This window comes from Ranitomeya variabilis, chromosome 1, assembly GCF_051348905.1.
Source record: "Ranitomeya variabilis isolate aRanVar5 chromosome 1, aRanVar5.hap1, whole genome shotgun sequence".
Classification (NCBI taxonomy): Eukaryota; Metazoa; Chordata; class Amphibia; order Anura; family Dendrobatidae; genus Ranitomeya; species Ranitomeya variabilis.
This window is the reverse complement of record NC_135232.1, coordinates 45,192,827-45,211,137: the sequence shown is the minus strand read 5'-3', so window position 1 is coordinate 45,211,137 and position 18,311 is coordinate 45,192,827. Positions and strand designations below refer to the sequence as shown.

The 18,311-nt window shown below is 43.7% G+C and overlaps 1 protein-coding gene across 1 annotated transcript in view; it reads left to right on the top strand.

Annotated features, from left to right (window-relative positions):
* Positions 1–2,142: 2,142 nt before the first annotated feature.
* Positions 2,143–18,311, top strand: part of CCBE1 (collagen and calcium binding EGF domains 1) — a 393,824-nt gene continuing 377,655 nt past the window's right edge. Inside the window, exons 1-2 of the mRNA XM_077282937.1 lie at positions 2,143–3,152; positions 6,745–6,825. Coding sequence (XP_077139052.1) covers positions 3,046–3,152; positions 6,745–6,825 — 188 coding nt within the window. The 5' untranslated portion in view covers positions 2,143–3,045. The remainder of the gene's footprint in view (positions 3,153–6,744; positions 6,826–18,311) is intronic.

Sequence of the window (18,311 nt, the reverse complement as noted above, 5' to 3'; positions counted from 1 at the left end):
TTTTCTATGAATTTCCATTATAATCTTTGGTGCTATGTACATGTCCATGTTTTTCATGGATCATGGGTCCAAGCAAACACAATGGAGGCATGTCCATTTTTTTCCAGCAGCACGGTTGACAAGGGGCAATACAAGATCGCTGAAAAAGAGGAATTGAGATTTGATCAATAATTGATAAAATAAATATGACTGAAGATAAAAATACCTTTATTAGAGTATAGCTGGGGCATGTGATGGAACAGAAGGTGCTCAAACAAAATATACAGTATAACAATAAGATGATTATATACAGAGTACATAATAAAAAGCAGAATTAAGTTTTAGACGTTGCGGTATGAACTGTATATGTAACTCAGTGCTCTGGACTGTGGGTGCTTACCAGGTCCCTAGAACTAGGAGCACCCTAGTCCATCCCTGTCCACCAGATTACTCCTGATTACATTGTAATGCCTTGCTATTCTATATCAACCCCAATCTGCAATCCCCCAGCCCACGGAGGTGGGAAGCCGAAGTGTATAGGATAACACTAACTAGACAAACAAGGGATGACAAACAGGGATAAATGAAAATACCAACCATACAAAATACTCACACCAAACAACAGAGTGGAACACAGGTGAGTTAAGGGAAGGAGAAACCAAATAGGAGAGAATAAGAATGTGCACACAAACAAAGCTCCAAGCAATAATCTCCTGAACAATCTCCAACCACGAACTACACCTCCAACTCCAAGCCAGACAGTAAGAACTAACACTGGCAATTCCTAAGTGCCAGAGGCGGGTATATATAGCATAGGGGAGTGGCCAACACTGAACGCTGAGACAATCCAGGTAAGAAAGCTCCAGGGGCTTCAACTGAACAGATTAACCCTTGATTTCGCCAGGATATGTGGATGATGCAGAAGGCATCATCTTCGTTAATTGCAGAAGGAGGACGGTGATCAGCACCTGGGAGGAGGGATGGAGACTGCAGAAATTACGCCCATCAGATCAGAAAGAAAGTATTAACATACAACCCAGGAGAACTTCAAAAAGTTTTTTAGGGGATGTACAGGGGGAGTCATCGGGGTTACATGACCATTCATGGACTGCAGCACAGGTGCTGATTAAAGTCATAGTTTTAGTTGACACAGGACAAAACTAGTGACAGGTTCCCTTTAATAAAATGGTGAAGTGCTTCTAACCAGTGCAGGAATTAGTGATACTGAACGCTGCGATCTTCTGGCCCCTCAATGTCGCGATATCCCCATGACAGTATAGTTTAATTGCACAGACCCTAATGAAAGCGCGACAGTGCTGAAAAGCAACTGAATACTCAATCAATTGTATCCATCTACAGTATACAATGGTAACACCATATAGTGCTTGATACAAATTGCTAAAGTGTGAATCTTAGAGGATATATACAATGTTTACTGTTACTATAAGGGATGTACCGCTCAATACACCCTAGACATATCTGCAGTATACAGCTATAAGACATATAATTATGTAGAGTATAACATCAAATTTGCAAAAGGGGTCTGCAAATCAATCAATCAATCATAGACTGCAGAGTATACGGGGTAAACAGATCAAACAAATGACCACCGATCCAAAACACTACGTACCATTTTTTTCACCTACGTATTGAAACACTGACGTGTGAATGAAGACCTTATATTGTAAAATAAATAGTGTCATTTAAAGCTACAGTTCCTCCCATTTAAAAAAAACCCTTCATACGTCTTTTTCTGAAAAAAAAAAAAAAGGAAAATGACGCTTGGATGAAGGGGGGAAGTGAAAGAAGTGAATAAATGAATAAAATATAAATATAATAATAGAACTCATTAAATATATAAAATAATAAATATGTTTGACCTCTGGAATGCTCGCCTTGTGTTGCTGGTAACAATGTATCCGATTAGTCTGTGACTATCTGTTCTAGCAGTAACATTGTTGCAATGTGCGACATTTACAGATACTTTGTGGAATACTAATTATAGACACTGATTAGTTTGTTAGCATCCAGATGCAGGAGTCCTACACCCCCTGTGAGGAGGTTAGTAGATGACATACCAAGCTCATTCCCCTCCCTCTCTGATCACTCAACCTCTGTGCACAAAAAAAAAAGGGGGAAAGGAAAACATCCCACAAGGTTTACAATCCAAACCTGTCACATGAAAGCATGAAATCAATCCCACCTTGAGGAGCAGCACAGAGGCAAGGAGAAGCAGGGGCCAGGATGACAAGGAGGCACATATAACTAGAAGGTGTCACCTCAAATACAAATCCATGGTCAGACATCTCTGCCTTATGGGGGAGAGGGGTCTACAGAGGATCCATAAGATCTGGGAGATCAGAGCAGAGAGAAAGAAGAGGCTTGGAAAACAAAAAGCTGATCAAGAGATAGCAGAGAAGATCCTCACAACTCACACTACTAGAAAAGTCCAGAGATGATTCCAGTAGACTCAAGAAGATCCCCTGGAGATCAGCTACAAGAAGCGATTAAACTCCAAAGATAAAATCTGCAAGACACAAAAAAGTGAGATCAAGTTCCAAGTGGAGGTCAAGAAGACCTTCAGAGATTCTGCAAACACTTCCAGGAAGAATCAAGCTCCAAAGACAGATCTCCAACCAGAATTAAAAAAAAAGGAGTCTCGAGCTCCAAAAGAAGATCTGCCGCAAGAAGAGAGCGGACCAGAAAGGGAACTGCTCTCCTGGAGGCGCAGCCAGGAGCAGCTCTGGGACCGTGTGTGAGACTTCCAGTGTCCTTCACTTGTCTTCCAGAGGTCTGAGATCTGCATTTAGAGCTCCACCTCCAATATTATACACCAGGCAGGCAGAGCAGCTCCAGCTAGAGTCTGACTTGTGCTTCCTTCTCTCTGAACCTCACCACTTCTTCTACACGTTCCATTCTTACAGTCTCCTGAGCGCCCCCTGTAGCTCATCTCTGGTGGTGTGCTGCTTGCCCAGCGCATGTTTGAAGACCGACAAGGCTGAAGATCAACTGAAGTGGTTGGGTGTGAGAGCAGAAGACTTCACACAGCTGGGCAAGGAGGGGGCAATGTGTGAGAGAGGTGCCCAGAGGATCTGCCTGTGCCTGGGCTACCTACTGCTGCTTGTATCCCTAGGACTGGCTTGGACATACAGGGAGGAGGTGGAAACAGACAGGTGGGTACCTTCAGGTTACTTATATATTAATAAGTTGTCTCTAGTGGAACTTTGATGGATTGTCACCTTCAGGTGAGAGGCCACCTGCCAAGACCTTCCCTGCTGGTACCACAAGTCTTGGGTCCTGCATAGGGCATCTCAGGTGATTGCATCTGTTTCACTGATCTCTCTATGGGCCGATTTTCTCGGATGAGTGTTACCCATGGTTTTTGTGGACAGCACTCGTACCTATGATATTCCATGGGGCCATTCACATGTCCCATTTTTTTCTCGGATCAAGAGGTCTGAGGAAAAAATCAGACAAATCCAATTTTGACCTGAGAGTTGGGTTAAGATCGGCAATGCAGGTCAATGAGTTCGTGAAAAAAATGGGACCGGTCTCGGATGACATCCGATTGTTTTCTATTGTTTTTTTTTTCACTCCACATCCGAGAAAAACTGATCAAACTCTGATCAGGATAATCGGACCGTTTTTCTCGGATGTGGAGACATCGGTCGCGTGATGGGACGTTCACAGTGGGCTCAGATGCTCCAAAATGAAATTTGCAAGAGTTCAAGGGGGCAAATACAAATAATAATCACTTTAACACCAATTGTCATAATTTAAGGCCACGTTCACACCGTCAGTATTTGGTCAGTATTTTACATCAGTATTTGTAAGCCAAACCCAGGTGTGGAACAATTAGAGGAAAAGTATAATAGAAACACATCACCACTTCTGTATTATCACCCACTCCTGGTTTTGGCTTACAAATCACTGATGTAAAATACTGACCAAATACTGAACGTATGAACATGGCTTCAGGGTTTTTTTTCCTACTAAAAATAAAAAAAAAAATTAGAATTAATTCACAAATTCAAACATTATGCAAACAAGGTGGCACAACTTTTTTTTTCGTGGTGGAGCCGCATACGATGCACAGGTGCAGGAAAACATTACAGGAAAGTCACTCTGTATATACTGTATATATCGAAAAATAAATTGTTATTCCATATTTCGTATTCGGCTCCGCTCGAACAAGAATTTCATCACTGTCAGACTTTATGCACTTTTTGCAAGCAACCCGCAAATTACACAACTTACGTAGTCTGAACTTTCCGGCAATGGTGGTGAGTGCCGGTCTCCTTTAACAGCTTTATAACCTGGTAATTACTGTCTCACGGTCACATTTTGTAATTACTCCCATCATCCCAGCTTACAATCCTATTCTGTGCCATAGGAAGCCAGTAGTAAACCGACCAACAGGTACAATAAAATCTATATTTTTCCCGTGACTACCTTGTAACTTCACATAACTATACTCTTAAATTTCCGGATTGGAGACGTCTGTCTAAGATTAGAACAACATGTTTTTTTTCATTCCAAAGCCATCGCCGCTTTTGTCCATGGGCTGTGTCTGGTATTAGCCCCATTTCCTGTACATGAGCTGCAGTACCAGACCCTGCCTATGGATAGATGTGGCGCTGTTTCCGCAATATAGCAGTTGTGTTTTTGTAATCTTATTGTTTTAAAAAAACAGTTTCTGACAATTCAAGATATTTTTTGACGACATAAGATATTTCAAAATGTAAACTCGGCTCCGGTCCCACCATTTATGCCATCATCACGTCGTAAAATAGGGTCAGAAAGACATATTGGGTCGTGAGCAAATGTGCAGGTTTGGCAGTGACTGGTCGGAATTTTAGAAGGTAAGTGTAAAACAAAGTTTATTACTAAGCGTGCTGGGATAAGGTGTTATCTGAGCATGCTCGGGTTCTAACCTAGTGACCTTGAGTCCCGGAAGCCAAAACTCTTGGGAAAAGCGCTCAGGAAATGACCTAAAAAAATTAGGCAAAAGACGGTTCAGATGCCAGAGTTTCCAGAAGCGTCTTCTGCTTGAAAAACTAGACAGGTTCACCTGAGCTTAAAAGAGATCATGTGCAAATAATCGATTCATCAAACTCTTTCTGGCAAAAAAAAAAGCTTTAATTTTTTTTGTGCAATGTCTTTTTCTTTTAAACTAGTATTTATAAACTAGTGAGCGTCTTCAAAGTGATAGCGACTAGTGATGAGCGAGTGTGCTGTATAAGGTGTTATCTGAGCATGCTCGGGTGTGTCTTAAAAAAATATGTTCGAGTCCCCGCAGTTGCATGATTCGTGGCTGTTTGACAGCTGCAGTTAGTGCCCGATGCTAAACGCAGAACACGGACTTCTTCCGGAACGCCGTTGCAATGTTCAGAGTTCTGGGGGAAGTCCGGGAGGGGAGAGAGAGAGAAGGAGAGGAGAGAAAGAAAGAGAGAGAATAAGAGAGTAATAGAGAGAGAGAGAAAGATAGTGAGGGAGAGAAAGAGGAAGAGAGTAATATATAGAGAGAGAGAGGGTGAGAGAGAAAGAGGAAGAGCGTAATAGAGAGCGAGAGAAAGGGAGAGAGAGGAGAGAGAGTAAGAGAGTAATAGAGAGAAAGAAAGGGAGAGAGTAATAGAGAGAGAGAAAGAGAGAGAGGGAGAGAGAGAAAGAGAGAGATAATGAGGGAGAGAAAAAGAGAGACAGGAAGAGAGTAATGGAGAGAGAGGAAGAGAGTAATAGAGAGAAAGGGAGAGAGGAAGAGAGAGAGATAGTGAGGGAGAGAGAGAGGAAGAGAGTAATAGAGAGAGAGAAAGGGAGAGAGGGAGAGAGAGAGAAGGAAAGGTGAGAGAGAGAAAGAAAGAGAGAGTAAGAGTAAAGCTGGAGTCACACTAAACGACTTACCAACGATCAGGACCAGCGATACGACCTGGCCGTGATCGTTGGTAAGTCGCTGTGTGGTCGCTGGGGAGCTGTCACACAGACCGCTCTCTCCAGCGACCAACGATCAGGGGAACGACTTCGGCATCGTTGAAACTGTCTTCAACGATGCCGAAGTCCCCTTGCAGCACCCGGGTAACCAGGGTAAACATCGGGTTACTAAGCGCAGGGCCGCGCTTAGTAACCCGATATTTACCCTGGTTACCATTGTAAAAGAGAGAGAGAAAGGGGGAGAGAGAGAGTAAGGCTACCCAGCGCTGCCGCCGGTACTCGAGACCGGAGCGTGCGGCTGAATGTATTTCTATGTATTTCTATGTATTTCTATGCAGCTGAGCGCTCCGGTTGCAGTGTCGGTATTGATGCGCGAGTTTCTCGCATCACACTTACAAGTGTGACCCCGGCCTAACAGAGAGAGAGAAGAGCGAGAGAGAATTTTCCAGATCCAAAGTTCGGATCTTCTTTGTTTTCAATGGAGTTTGGGTTCTGGTCCAAGTTCGTGTACGGTTCTGGTTCCCGAAATGAACTTTCCACTAAGGTTCGGGTCGGTACCAGAACCCAATCTTCGATCCGATCATCATGCACACAACCTAAATGTCCTTTTCGCAGGCAATGTAGCAAGATAAGGGGCCACTAACAAACTGTGCTGTAAATGGCGCCAGCGTGCTGCCGAAACGCAGTATTCGCCAGGATTGCCCCACTGCTACCAGCCTCGCTATACATCCCCATATAATCTTATATTAGGCAATCGCTTACAGTGCAATTCCCTAATAGAAAGCATGTTCCCCGCCGTCCTTATGTTGATTCCTGCTTGTTCTTTATGATCCGTAGGGAAGTCTGTTCAGAGAACAAAGTCACCACCACCAAGTACCCCTGTCTGAAGTCTACGGGAGAGCTGACCACCTGCTTCCGGTGAGTTCTGCGGTCCTTTGCAGTGATTGGCTGCGGGTTGATGCCGCGATGTGGGCGATAAGCAGCGTGTCCGGCATCGGGGCGTGCAGGGTTTTCCATCTGGGTGATTAACCCCTTTGTTGCAGTGGATCTTTGCAGTCGTTACATGGATTATGATCTCCTTACGGTGCAGACAGAAGAATTATCCGCACATGTGTTTTAAGTGAAGTCAGGATTCACATTCGTTCCTCGCCGGGAGGTTTCACCTGAATTTAGCATTTATGAAGCGAGGATGAGGGGTTTGAGTTTTTTAATATGTGGATGCATGAAAATGGGGGTCCAAAAAAATCTGAAAAGAGAGGTAGTAAATGCTGCAGTTGCGCAATTTTATCATTTTTTTTGGTATTTTTTTAGTTTGCGCCATCTTTAAAGTGTATTTTACTGTATATGCGCTCACCTGTTTTTTTTATGTTGGTCATTGTAGACGCGGTTTGGAGATTTCGGCTGATTGTGACTTCTTTTAATTTTTAAATCATAACATTTTTGCACAAATGTACTCCGCTCCCCTGTTGCTACATTTCAATGGAAAATGCGACTTTTTGAGCTAAAGAGTGACTAAGCAGATTAAAGACAAATATAAAGAGGATTTTTTTATTTTGCATAAAATTCATGATCCACGTGCAGCAATATTTAAGAATCTGGCAGAATAACATCAATGCATATTACAAGACAGTAAAAGATAATGGTGAATCAGGTCCACAGGATTTACACCAGCAATCTACCGCCAATCCGTGCAGATCTCCGCCAGACTTTATTTATAAGATGTCAGTGATGATTCTCCGCACATCTACCACTGCAGAAATCAGTGGCCCCAGCTGTCAGGCACCGAACTCACTGATATTACTGAGACAACTCCGGATACATAGAAACATAGATAATAGATAGATCATAGATAGATAGATAATAGAAAGATTGATAGATAGATAGATAGATAATAGAAAGATTGATAGATAGATAATAGATAATAGATAGATAATAGATAGATAATGGATAGATGATAGATAGATAATAGATAGATAATAGATAGATGATAGATAGATAGATAGATAGATAGATAGATAGATAGATAGATAGATAATAGATAGATAGATGATAGATAGACAATAGAAAGATTGATAGATAGATAATAGATAGATAATAGATGGATGATAGATAGATAGATAGATAATAGATAGATAATAGATATATAATAGAAAGATTGATAGATAGATAATAGATAGATAATGGATAGATAATAGATAGATAATATATAGATAATAGATAGATAATAGATCGATAATAGATAATAGATAGATAATAGATAAATAGATAGATGATAGATAGATATTAGATAGATAGATGATAGATAATAGATAGATGATAGATAGATGATTGATAGATAGATAAGTTAGATAATAGATCGATAGATAATAGATAGTTAATTGATAGATAATAGATAGATGATACATAATAGATAGATAATAGATAGATAATAGATAGATAATAGATAGATTTATGTTTTTTCTTTTAGAAAAAGTACAGGAGCTTTTCCTATGCAGTGTTACATTTATTCCGCTGATTGCAGTCTCTCAGATTTTCCTTTGAAGATTTGGCCACTGTGCGGTTATTATTACCGTTGTTTGGACACGACACGAGCAGAATGATCAGTTCTCTCCGCAGATTGTGACTTCTGCTCATTACATCTGGGATTCTCTGTGCTTCGCCTCACATCCAGGATGGCTCTCACTCACTGCTCGCTTTTTATTAGGTAATACATAAGATCATGTGACATGTCTATGGAGATCGCTGCTCATTTCTGCTCATTTTTGAGTCTTTGCTTTAATATTAGGGAAAGGCACATTTAGCAATTGTCCTATATTTCCAGAATTGCCTTTGTTATTTGTGTGAGTGATTTAGGTAATTTTGGGCTGACCTGCATCTTCCGGGCCCTTCTGCATTACTTGTATCAGAATCACCCACCAGTGACGTAGCGTGGGAGGTCAGCGTCTGCAGCAAGCCGTGTATTTTGTGCCATCTGTGGATCATTGTCCTTCCGCAAGACCAGTATTGAACCCTTATTCTCCAAGCACATGAATTATATTTTAGCAAAATACTGTTCATTGTAGTTTGCACTTTGACTTTCTATTTTTTTAGATTTTTGCCTAAATCCAGTATAAAATGGTAACAATAAAAATGCCTACATTGTTATATTTTTTCACATTTTATTTTTCATTACTTTTTTGCAACTAGGCCTAGTTTTAATCTTAACCCTCACCCTAGTTTTAACTCTCACCCAAACCAAAAGAATAGACCTAGCCTAAATCTTAAAAATAGCCCTAGCTAAAACCCTAACCCTTAAACTAAACCTAGTCCTAATTCTAGCTTAAATCCTAGCACTAATCCAGGCTTGACCGCTCGGCCAAACCCTAAGATTAACCCTAGCCCTAACCCTACCTTAAACCTTAGCCCTAATCTAATATTAAATCTAGCCTTAACCCTAGCCTGCGCTCTAGCACTAATTCTAATTCAAGCCATTACCCTAGCCTAAACCATCTTCCTGTCCTAATCCTAGCCCTAACACTAACTGAAAACCTAGCACAAAATGTAGCACTGAATCTAACCCTAGCCCAAACTCTACCAGTAACTCGAATTATAGCCATGGAAGTAGCCCCAACCATTGTCCTGTCCTAACACTAGATCTAAGCCTAGCCTTAACCCTAGCCTCAACCTTTGTCTTGTGCTAACCCTAGCCCTAACTCTAGCTTTATCCCTAGCTTACGCTCTAGCACTAATTCTAATTCTAGCCATAACCCTAGCCTAAACCATCTTCCTGTCCTAACCCTGGCCCTAACTCTAACTTTATGCCTAGCTCAAACTGTAGCATTAAATCTAACCCTAGCTTTAACCGTAGCCCAAACTCTACCAGTAACTCAATTCTAGCCATGAACCTAGCCCCAACCATTGTCCTGTCCTAACTCCGGATCTAGCCCTAGTCATAACCCTAGCTCATCTATCATCCTTTCCCAACCCTAACCCTAATTTTAAGCTTAAACCAAACTCTAGAACTAAATCTAATCCTGGCTTTAACCATAGCCCCAACCATTGTCGCACCCTAACCCAAACTCTAGCACAAACTCTAGTTCCAGCCATAACCCTAGCTCCAACTATCATTCTGTCCTAACCCTAGCCCATCCCTATCTTTAACTCTAGCCCAAACTCTAGCACTAACTCTAATTCTAGCCATATCCATAGCCTCAACAATCAACCTGTCCTAACCCAAGCCATAACCCTAACTTTAAGCCTAAACCAACTCTAGCAATAAATCGAATCCTGGCTTTCACTCTAGCCCCAACCCTTGCCCATCCTAACCCCAGCCCTTTCCCTAGGGATGGTAAAAGTCTGCAAAAACTCACATTTATTATAATGATGGCGTTTGTTCATTTTTACAGTTTTTATATTTGGTGCAGCTCTCCCAGCCGGTTTCTGTCATTCCTCACCGAAAAATTGGTGCCACTCCCCCCCCCCCCCCCACCACCTACCCACCAACTATGTAACATTTTTAATACTGATGTCTAATGTGTCAGAGGGGTGCTGCTATTTCTGCTGCCCCTTTAGATACCCCCCTTCTTACTAACTTTTGCATCTCGTATCACATAACTTTCTTAAAGTGCCAAAAATGCAGCCAGGACACCCGTTTTGATGCAGCATTTCAATAAAACATGCCACGGGGAAATCAAAGTCGTAGAGTGAATACTTTCCTAATATCAGAGAATTTATCTTCATACAAATTCCCAAAATATTTACAGATATTCGTGAAGGTGCAGATGAACTATTGACTCGGAGCAATTCTGCTGTAATCACGCAGGGGATTTAGGGACCCCCATTCTCAGCAGACTGGACCCCCAGCAATCATAGATTTACAACTCATCCATTGGATTTTATGTTTAGACAACTCCTGTAAACGACAGTTTAACCTCTGCTACATCTGCACTGTAGTATACATGTGTTTTAAATACTGACCTGCTCTTCAATCTGTCTGCACGCTCCTTGTTCTTGGTAAGTGTCCTTCACGCGGCTCTTGAGATGCATTCCTTACATTGCGCAGGCAGACGATGCTTTGTGTGAGAAGCAGAAGTGGCGAAGATGTAAGAGAAACCGTGAGCTGCCTGTGGGACACCGAGGAGAGGCGAAACCATCTGTATAAAAACATACGTGTGCAGCCAAGATTACCTGAACACGGATAACGCAGCGCTGGGGTAACATGGTGCAAAAAAGCCTAAACTGACACCTAACCTGGTCAATGGCTTGTGCAATGTTAAGGTATCTTAATCCTCATTCTTGCAGATGTAGGGTTAATAGCATTCCAATGCTGCCCGGCTGTCGGCTACCTGGAGAAAATGAACTTATTTCTTCCCTGGAGCCACCAGCTTTTATTCATGGAGACATAGACAGGGCAATTACTGTCACCTCTCGCTATACTGTAAGCATGCCCCAGCACTTTGATTGACAATCGGCTTCGCAGAGCATCTGTGCAAATCGAGCTATCAATCAAAGTGTCGGGGTGAGCTTACAGTATAGTGAGAGGTGACGGCATCCGCTCTGTGCACGCTCACTTAAGTTAAAGCCGGCGGCTCCTGGGAAGAAAAAAAGCTAATTTTCTCCCAGTAGCTGCACTTCCAGTAAGATAGCATTGTAACCCTATTTACCTGCAGATTAATCCTATGTCTGCAGATAAATAGCATTTTCTGATCCTTTATATCGAGGCAAATGAAAAAAAAGTTTTGTCACATGAAGGGTTACAGATGAGCGCACAGATTAAGTATGTGATTTCTCAAACTCCTACATTTCGGGAGAAACTCTGAGTAACTAAATTCACTTTTGATTTCTCAGTTCTCAGGAAAGTCTTATTAGTGTAATCATGTCCCGTTCACCATGAGCAATCACTGCTACTCCAGTTTGGCAACAAGAAACGACAGAGGAAAACTCCACATTTATTGTTATGAGAAGTGGAAATTCCTATCAGCCGGAAGGTCGGATGTGGAGGGTTCGGGAGATGGATGTTACCCATGAGTGCAATGTGTCACTCATAATGGATACTGTAACACTAATGCCAGCGTCCCTGCATGGTTCTCCTTCCCTCTCTGTACAGGGACGCCAACATCCTCACTGGCCTGGCCACATGGTGACCTCCCAGTCTCCTGGTACATCTCCTGAACTCATGTGCATGCTGCCCAGCCTTCGTGACGGCACACCTAGTGCATGCACTTCTCTGTTCTTAAAGGGGAAGCTTGAATACTTTTAAAATGCCCCCAGCCAATTGCTGGAAGGCGTCTTGTATAAAAGGCACCCTCCCCAGTAGTGAGGTGCCTGAGCAACCTAGAACTCTTCTGCGTGCAACTGTATATGAACAGGTCCCCTGTCCTAATCCATTGAAGTTAGTTTGTTATCCTGATTCTGTTCCTATATTCCTATATAGCGTGTATATCACCCTGAAGCCGCTCCAGTGATACCTGAACCTTGAAGCCGCTCCAGCAATACCTGAACCATGAAGCCACTCCACTGATGCCTAAACCCTGAAGCCGCTCCAGTGATACCTGAACCCTTAAGCTGTTACAGCGATACCTGAACCCTGAAGCTGCTGTGGTGATACCTAAACCCTGAAGCTGCTCCGGTGATACCTGAATCCTGAAGCTGCTCCAGCGATACCTGAACTCTGAAGCTGCTACAGCGATACCTGAACCCTGAGGCTCCTCCAGTGATACCTGAACCCTGAGGCCGCTACAGTGATACCGGAACCCTGAAGCCGCTCCAGCGATACCTGAACCCAGAAGCTTCTCCAGTGATACCTGAACCCTGAAGCCACTACAGTGATACCTGAACCCTGAAGCTGCTCCAGCGATACCTGAACTCTGAAGCCGCTACAGCGATACCTGAACCCTGAAGCTCCTCCAGCGATACCTGAACCCTGAAGCCGCTACAGTGATACCTGAACACTGAAGCTGCTCCAACGATGCCTGAACCCTGAAGCCGCTCCAGCGATACCTGAACCCAGAAGCTTCTCCAGCGATACCTGAACCCTGAAGCCACTACAGTGATACCTGAACCCTGAGGCCGCTACAGTGATACCGGAACCCTTGTTATGAGAAGTGGAAATTCCTATCAGCCGGAAGGTCAGATGTGGAGGGTTCGGGAGATGGATGTTACCCATGAGTGCAATGTGTCACTCATAATGGATACTGTAACACTAATGCCGGCGTCCCTGCATGGTTCTCCTTCCCTCTCTGTACAGGGACGCCAAAATCCTCACTGGCCTGGCCACATGGTGACCTCCCAGTCTCCTGGTACATCTCCTGAACTCATGTGCATGCTGCCCAGCCTTCGTGACGGCACGCCTAGTGCATGCACTTCTCTGTTCTTAAAGGGGAAGCTTGAATACTTTTAAAATGCCCCCAGCCAATTGCTGGAAGGCGTCTTGTATAAAAGGCACCCTCCCCAGTAGTGAGGTGCCTGAGCAACCTAGAACTCTTCTGCGTGCAACTGTATATGAACAGATCCCCTGTCCTAATCCATTGAAGTTAGTTTGTTATCCTGATTCTGTTCCTATATTCCTATAATGCTTGTATATCACCCTGAAGCCGCTTCAGTGCTACCTGAACCTTGAAGCCGCTCCAGCAATACCTGAACCATGAAGCCACTCCACTGATGCCTAAACCCTGAAGCCGCTCCAGTGATACCTGAACCCTTAAGCTGTTACAGCGATACCTGAACCCTGAAGCTGCTGTGGTGATACCTGAACCCTGAAGTTGCTCTGGCGATACCTAAACCCTGAAGCTGCTCCGGTGATACCTGAATCCTGAAGCTGCTCCAGCGATACCTGAACTCTGAAGCCGCTACAGCGATACCTGAACCCTGAGGCCGCTACAGTGATACCGGAACCCTGAAGCCGCTCCAGCGATACCTGAACCCAGAAGCTTCTCCAGTGATACCTGAACCCTGAAGCCACTACAGTGATACCTGAACCCTGAAGCTGCTCCAGCGATACCTGAACTCTGAAGCCGCTACAGCGATACCTGAACCCTGAAGCTCCTCCAGTGATACCTGAACCCTGAGGCCGCTCCAGCGATACCTGAACCCAGAAGCTTCTCCAGTGATACCTGAACCCTGAAGCCACTACAGTGATACCTAAACCCTGAAGCCGCTCCAGTGCTACCTGAACCTTGAAGCCGCTCCAGCAATACCTGAACCATGAAGCCACTCCACTGATGCCTAAACCCTGAAGCCGCTCCAGTGATACCTGAACCCTTAAGCTGTTACAGCGATACCTGAACCCTGAAGCTGCTGTGGTGATACCTAAACCCTGAAGTTTCTCTGGCGATACCTAAACCCTGAAGCTGCTCCGGTGATACCTGAACCCTGAAGCAGCTCCAGCGATACCTGAACTCTGAAACCGCTACAGCGATACCTGAACCCTGAAGCTCCTCCAGTGGTACCTGAACCCTGAGGCCGCTACAGTGATACCGGAACCCTGAAGCCGCTCCAGCGATACCTGAACCCAGAAGCTTCTCCAGTGATACCTGAACCCTGAAGCCACTACAGTGATACCTGAACCCTGAAGCTGCTCCAGCGATACCTGAACTCTGAAGCCGCTACAGCGATACCTGAACCCTGAAGCTCCTCCAGCGATACCTGAACCCTGAAGCCGCTACAGTGATACCTGAACCCTGAAGCTGCTTCAGCGATACCTGAACCCTGAAGCCGCTCCAGCGATACCTGAACCCAGAAGCTTCTCCAGCGATACCTGAACCCTGAAGCCACTACAGCGATACCTGAACTCTGAAGCCGCTACAGCGATACCTGAACCCTGAAGCTCCTCCAGTGATACCTGAACTCTGAAGCCGCTACAGCGATACCTGAACCCTGAAGCTCCTCCAGTGATACCTGAACCCTGAGGCCGCTACAGTGATACCGGAACCCTGAAGCCGCTCCAGCGATACCTGAACCCAGAAGCTTCTCCAGTGATACCTGAACCCTGAAGCCACTACAGTGATACCTGAACCCTGAAGCTGCTCCAGCAATACCTGAACTCTGAAGCCGCTACAGCGATACCTGAACCCTGAAGCTCCTCCAGCGATACCTGAACCCTGAAGCCGCTACAGTGATACCTGAACACTGAAGCTGCTCCAGCGATACCTGAACCCTGAAGCCGCTCCAGCGATACCTGAACCCAGAAGCTTCTCCAGCGATACCTGAACCCTGAAGCCACTACAGTGATACCTGAACCCTGAAGCTGCTCCAGCGATACCTGAACTCTGAAGCCGCTCCAGCGATACCTGAACCCAGAAGCTTCTCCAGCGATACCTGAACCCTGAAGCCACTACAGTGATACCTGAACCCTGAAGCTGCTCCAGCGATACATGAACTCTGAAGCTGCTCCAGCAATACCTGAACCCTGGAGCTGCTAGAGTGATACCTGAACCCTGAAGCCACTACAGTGATGCCTGAACCCTGAAGCTGCTCCAGTGATACCTGAACCCTGAAGCCGCTCCAGCGATACCTGAACCCTGAAGCTGCTCTGGTGCTACCTGAACAAGTTTGGAATTCACCCATGTCTGTAACTCCAAGTGTTAGCTATTCCGACCCTTGGGGTTGGCAGCTCCAATTCCGTGGACTGCCTAAGAGTGGTACCTGGCCGCCACCTGCAGCTCAAGCCTGACTCCACCATCAAGCGCTCCAGTGAACACCAGGTGGCTGCTTAGCTACACCCTGTGGCACAGAGGGTCCACGATCCATGTGCGCCACCCACATCTTGACAGATATATTACGGGGTGGTTTTTGGGGGGCGGCTTGGGATAAAAATTAAAACGACAATCTGAAGATGCGACGGAGACTGGACGGGCAATGGTGAGGACTGGACGGGCCGCGGAGGTGCAAAAAACTGGTTATGAAATCGCTCCAGTGTGGAAGTGGTGTAAAAACAGGAGTAAAAGTTGCACCGAATTTAACAAATTGTGTAATATTTTGTGAATTTATCATAGAACCTAATCACTTTGTGCTTATTTCTTAAAAAAATTTTTTTTTTAAATGCCTGTGATAATAAGTCAGGATCCCCATTATTTTACGTTTTATATAGGGCTTTGTCACCACTGTACGACATTCCCACGTTTCATCCCACAACCTTCCTCCTCCATTTCTGGCAATCTTACACTCGGAGGGCCTATGTCTGATGTCTGGGGGGCAAACACAATTACTCACGTAAATCCTCACAAATGACATTGTACACGAAATAGGATCCGCATCTGACAAGGAACATCACCTTTTCTGGGGGTGTGCTTTCTTCTTTGAAAACCTGTAGAATTCTGTAATTCTGTAATTCTGCTATGGATTACACAGGAAAAAATTAACAAACAAATTGATAATTGGGAAAACATTTTTTTCATAAAATTACGATGTCTTACGATAACAATTAAAGATCTTTATCTCTTTTACCTATTTTTTTACCAACATTCTCAGATATTTGTGATATAACAAACTGAGCTTTTCATGCTTTGCTTATATAGTGCCATCATATTACACAGCGTTGTACAATACAGACATTATCATCGCTGTCCCCGATGAGGCTCACAATCTACATTCAATATCAGTATGGATGTGGAATGTGGGAGGAAACATGAGAAGTTCCCAGTGGAAACCCACGAAAACACTTGGAGAACATTCAAACTCCTTGCAGATGTTGTTCTTGGTGGGATTTGAACCCAGGATCCCAGCGCTGCAAAGCAACAGTGCTAACCACTGAGCCACTGTGCAAATCTACAGTGATAACCACTGAGCCAGTGAAGTGGACGGACGTGAGACCATTAGTCTGATCTTCTTTACTCCTGTAGGGCTCCGTGTTGATGGATTACCTTGGCCATCACTGCTCAGTAGTTCGGTCTCCACCAGTTATGTGCTGTCCATCCTGACAACGCGCACCCTCATAGTTCCTATTCTCCATCCTGGATTTCTGTTTACCGTCACAATAAAGTGCATGAGGTTGACATTGCCCAGATCGGTTTTGTGTCCGTCCAGCTCGCCAGCAACGTGTTTACAAGTCGAGGACTGAATTCTGGAAGCCGCTCACATAATCTGAGTGAAGTGTTTACAGTTTTGCTGGATTTTCTCGTTTTCTCCCTGTTGGACGCTTGTTCTACACTTCCATAAACATTTATCTCTTTGCCGTTGTCTATATTTGTACGATTTTCGCATAGTTCATCCCGTCCAGAGTTCCCAGCGCTGCTGCCAGCACAATAAATTACAATTTGAGGTTTCATACACAGAGGTCCAAAAGTTTGATGATGTTCTCCAAAGTCCTCCATGAAGAACTGGATTTCTACAAACATTAAGACCTTGTTCACAACTGGGACAGAGAGTTAAGTCATAAAAGTCCCTTATATGTATGATATACATCTGGTGCGGATTCTGTCAAAGTCGAAATGTGGTCATAAGTCCTTGGGTTGCAGCTGAAACTTAAGGTGGACACTATGGGTCCAAGTCATCATTTATTGAAGTCACGTTTCTTTTGTTTCTCTTGTATCCGCTGACATTTTTGGGGTCAAATTCTACAAAATGACACATGTGGTTCAGGAATTTGGTGCAAATTAAAAAAAGCTTTTCTTCCCCCTTTGAAAAGTTTTTGCAACTTTTTAGCACCAAAAGTCGCAAGTCATTTATAAAACACAAAAATTGAAAACTGGAGTGAGATGCACCAAAAAAAAGTGACATTTGGTAGAAGTTGAATTTCATGAAATCCGTGTTTAGGCTATGTTCACATGTTTCATTATTATTATTTTTTGCTGATTTTTTAATGTAAATTAAAAGCTGCTTTTTACAGTCCCAGCAAAAACTTTGAGATGCCAGAAATCTCATGCACACCATTGTTTTTTTTTTCATGATAGAATTAGAAAAATGCAGCATTTTTTAAAATCTGCAGGATGCTGATTCTTTCAGAGTTTTTGAAGCATATTTTTACCCATAGAAAGCAATGAGAAAGTGCAAAAATGTTTTCTCCATTTTTGGTGAATAAAACTATCTTTGCTAAACATTTATTGTAGACAATTGACGCATATAATCTGAACCAAAAAATCCAACTTCTACTGCCAGGAGAGCAAATTGTGCCTGCAGATAAAAACACTGCAAAAATACAACATGTGAACTTAACCAAAAATGGCTGGATTAGCAAACTGTTCGAGGAAAAATAGACTTAAAAAGTTGGTCAAAATTTCAAGAGAATAAGGTGCAAATATTAAAGTCACTAAAAAAGAAACAAATAACTCCCAAAAAACCTGGAGGAACAGCAATGATGAATCGGAGTCTTGACCCTGGAAGCAGACACTGAATTTTGACTTTTGTGTTGGCGGTAGAGCTGACTGCTTGACCAAGTCATGACTTGTGTTGAAGGATCTAATTAATTTAAGGGGGTATGTGCAGACAAG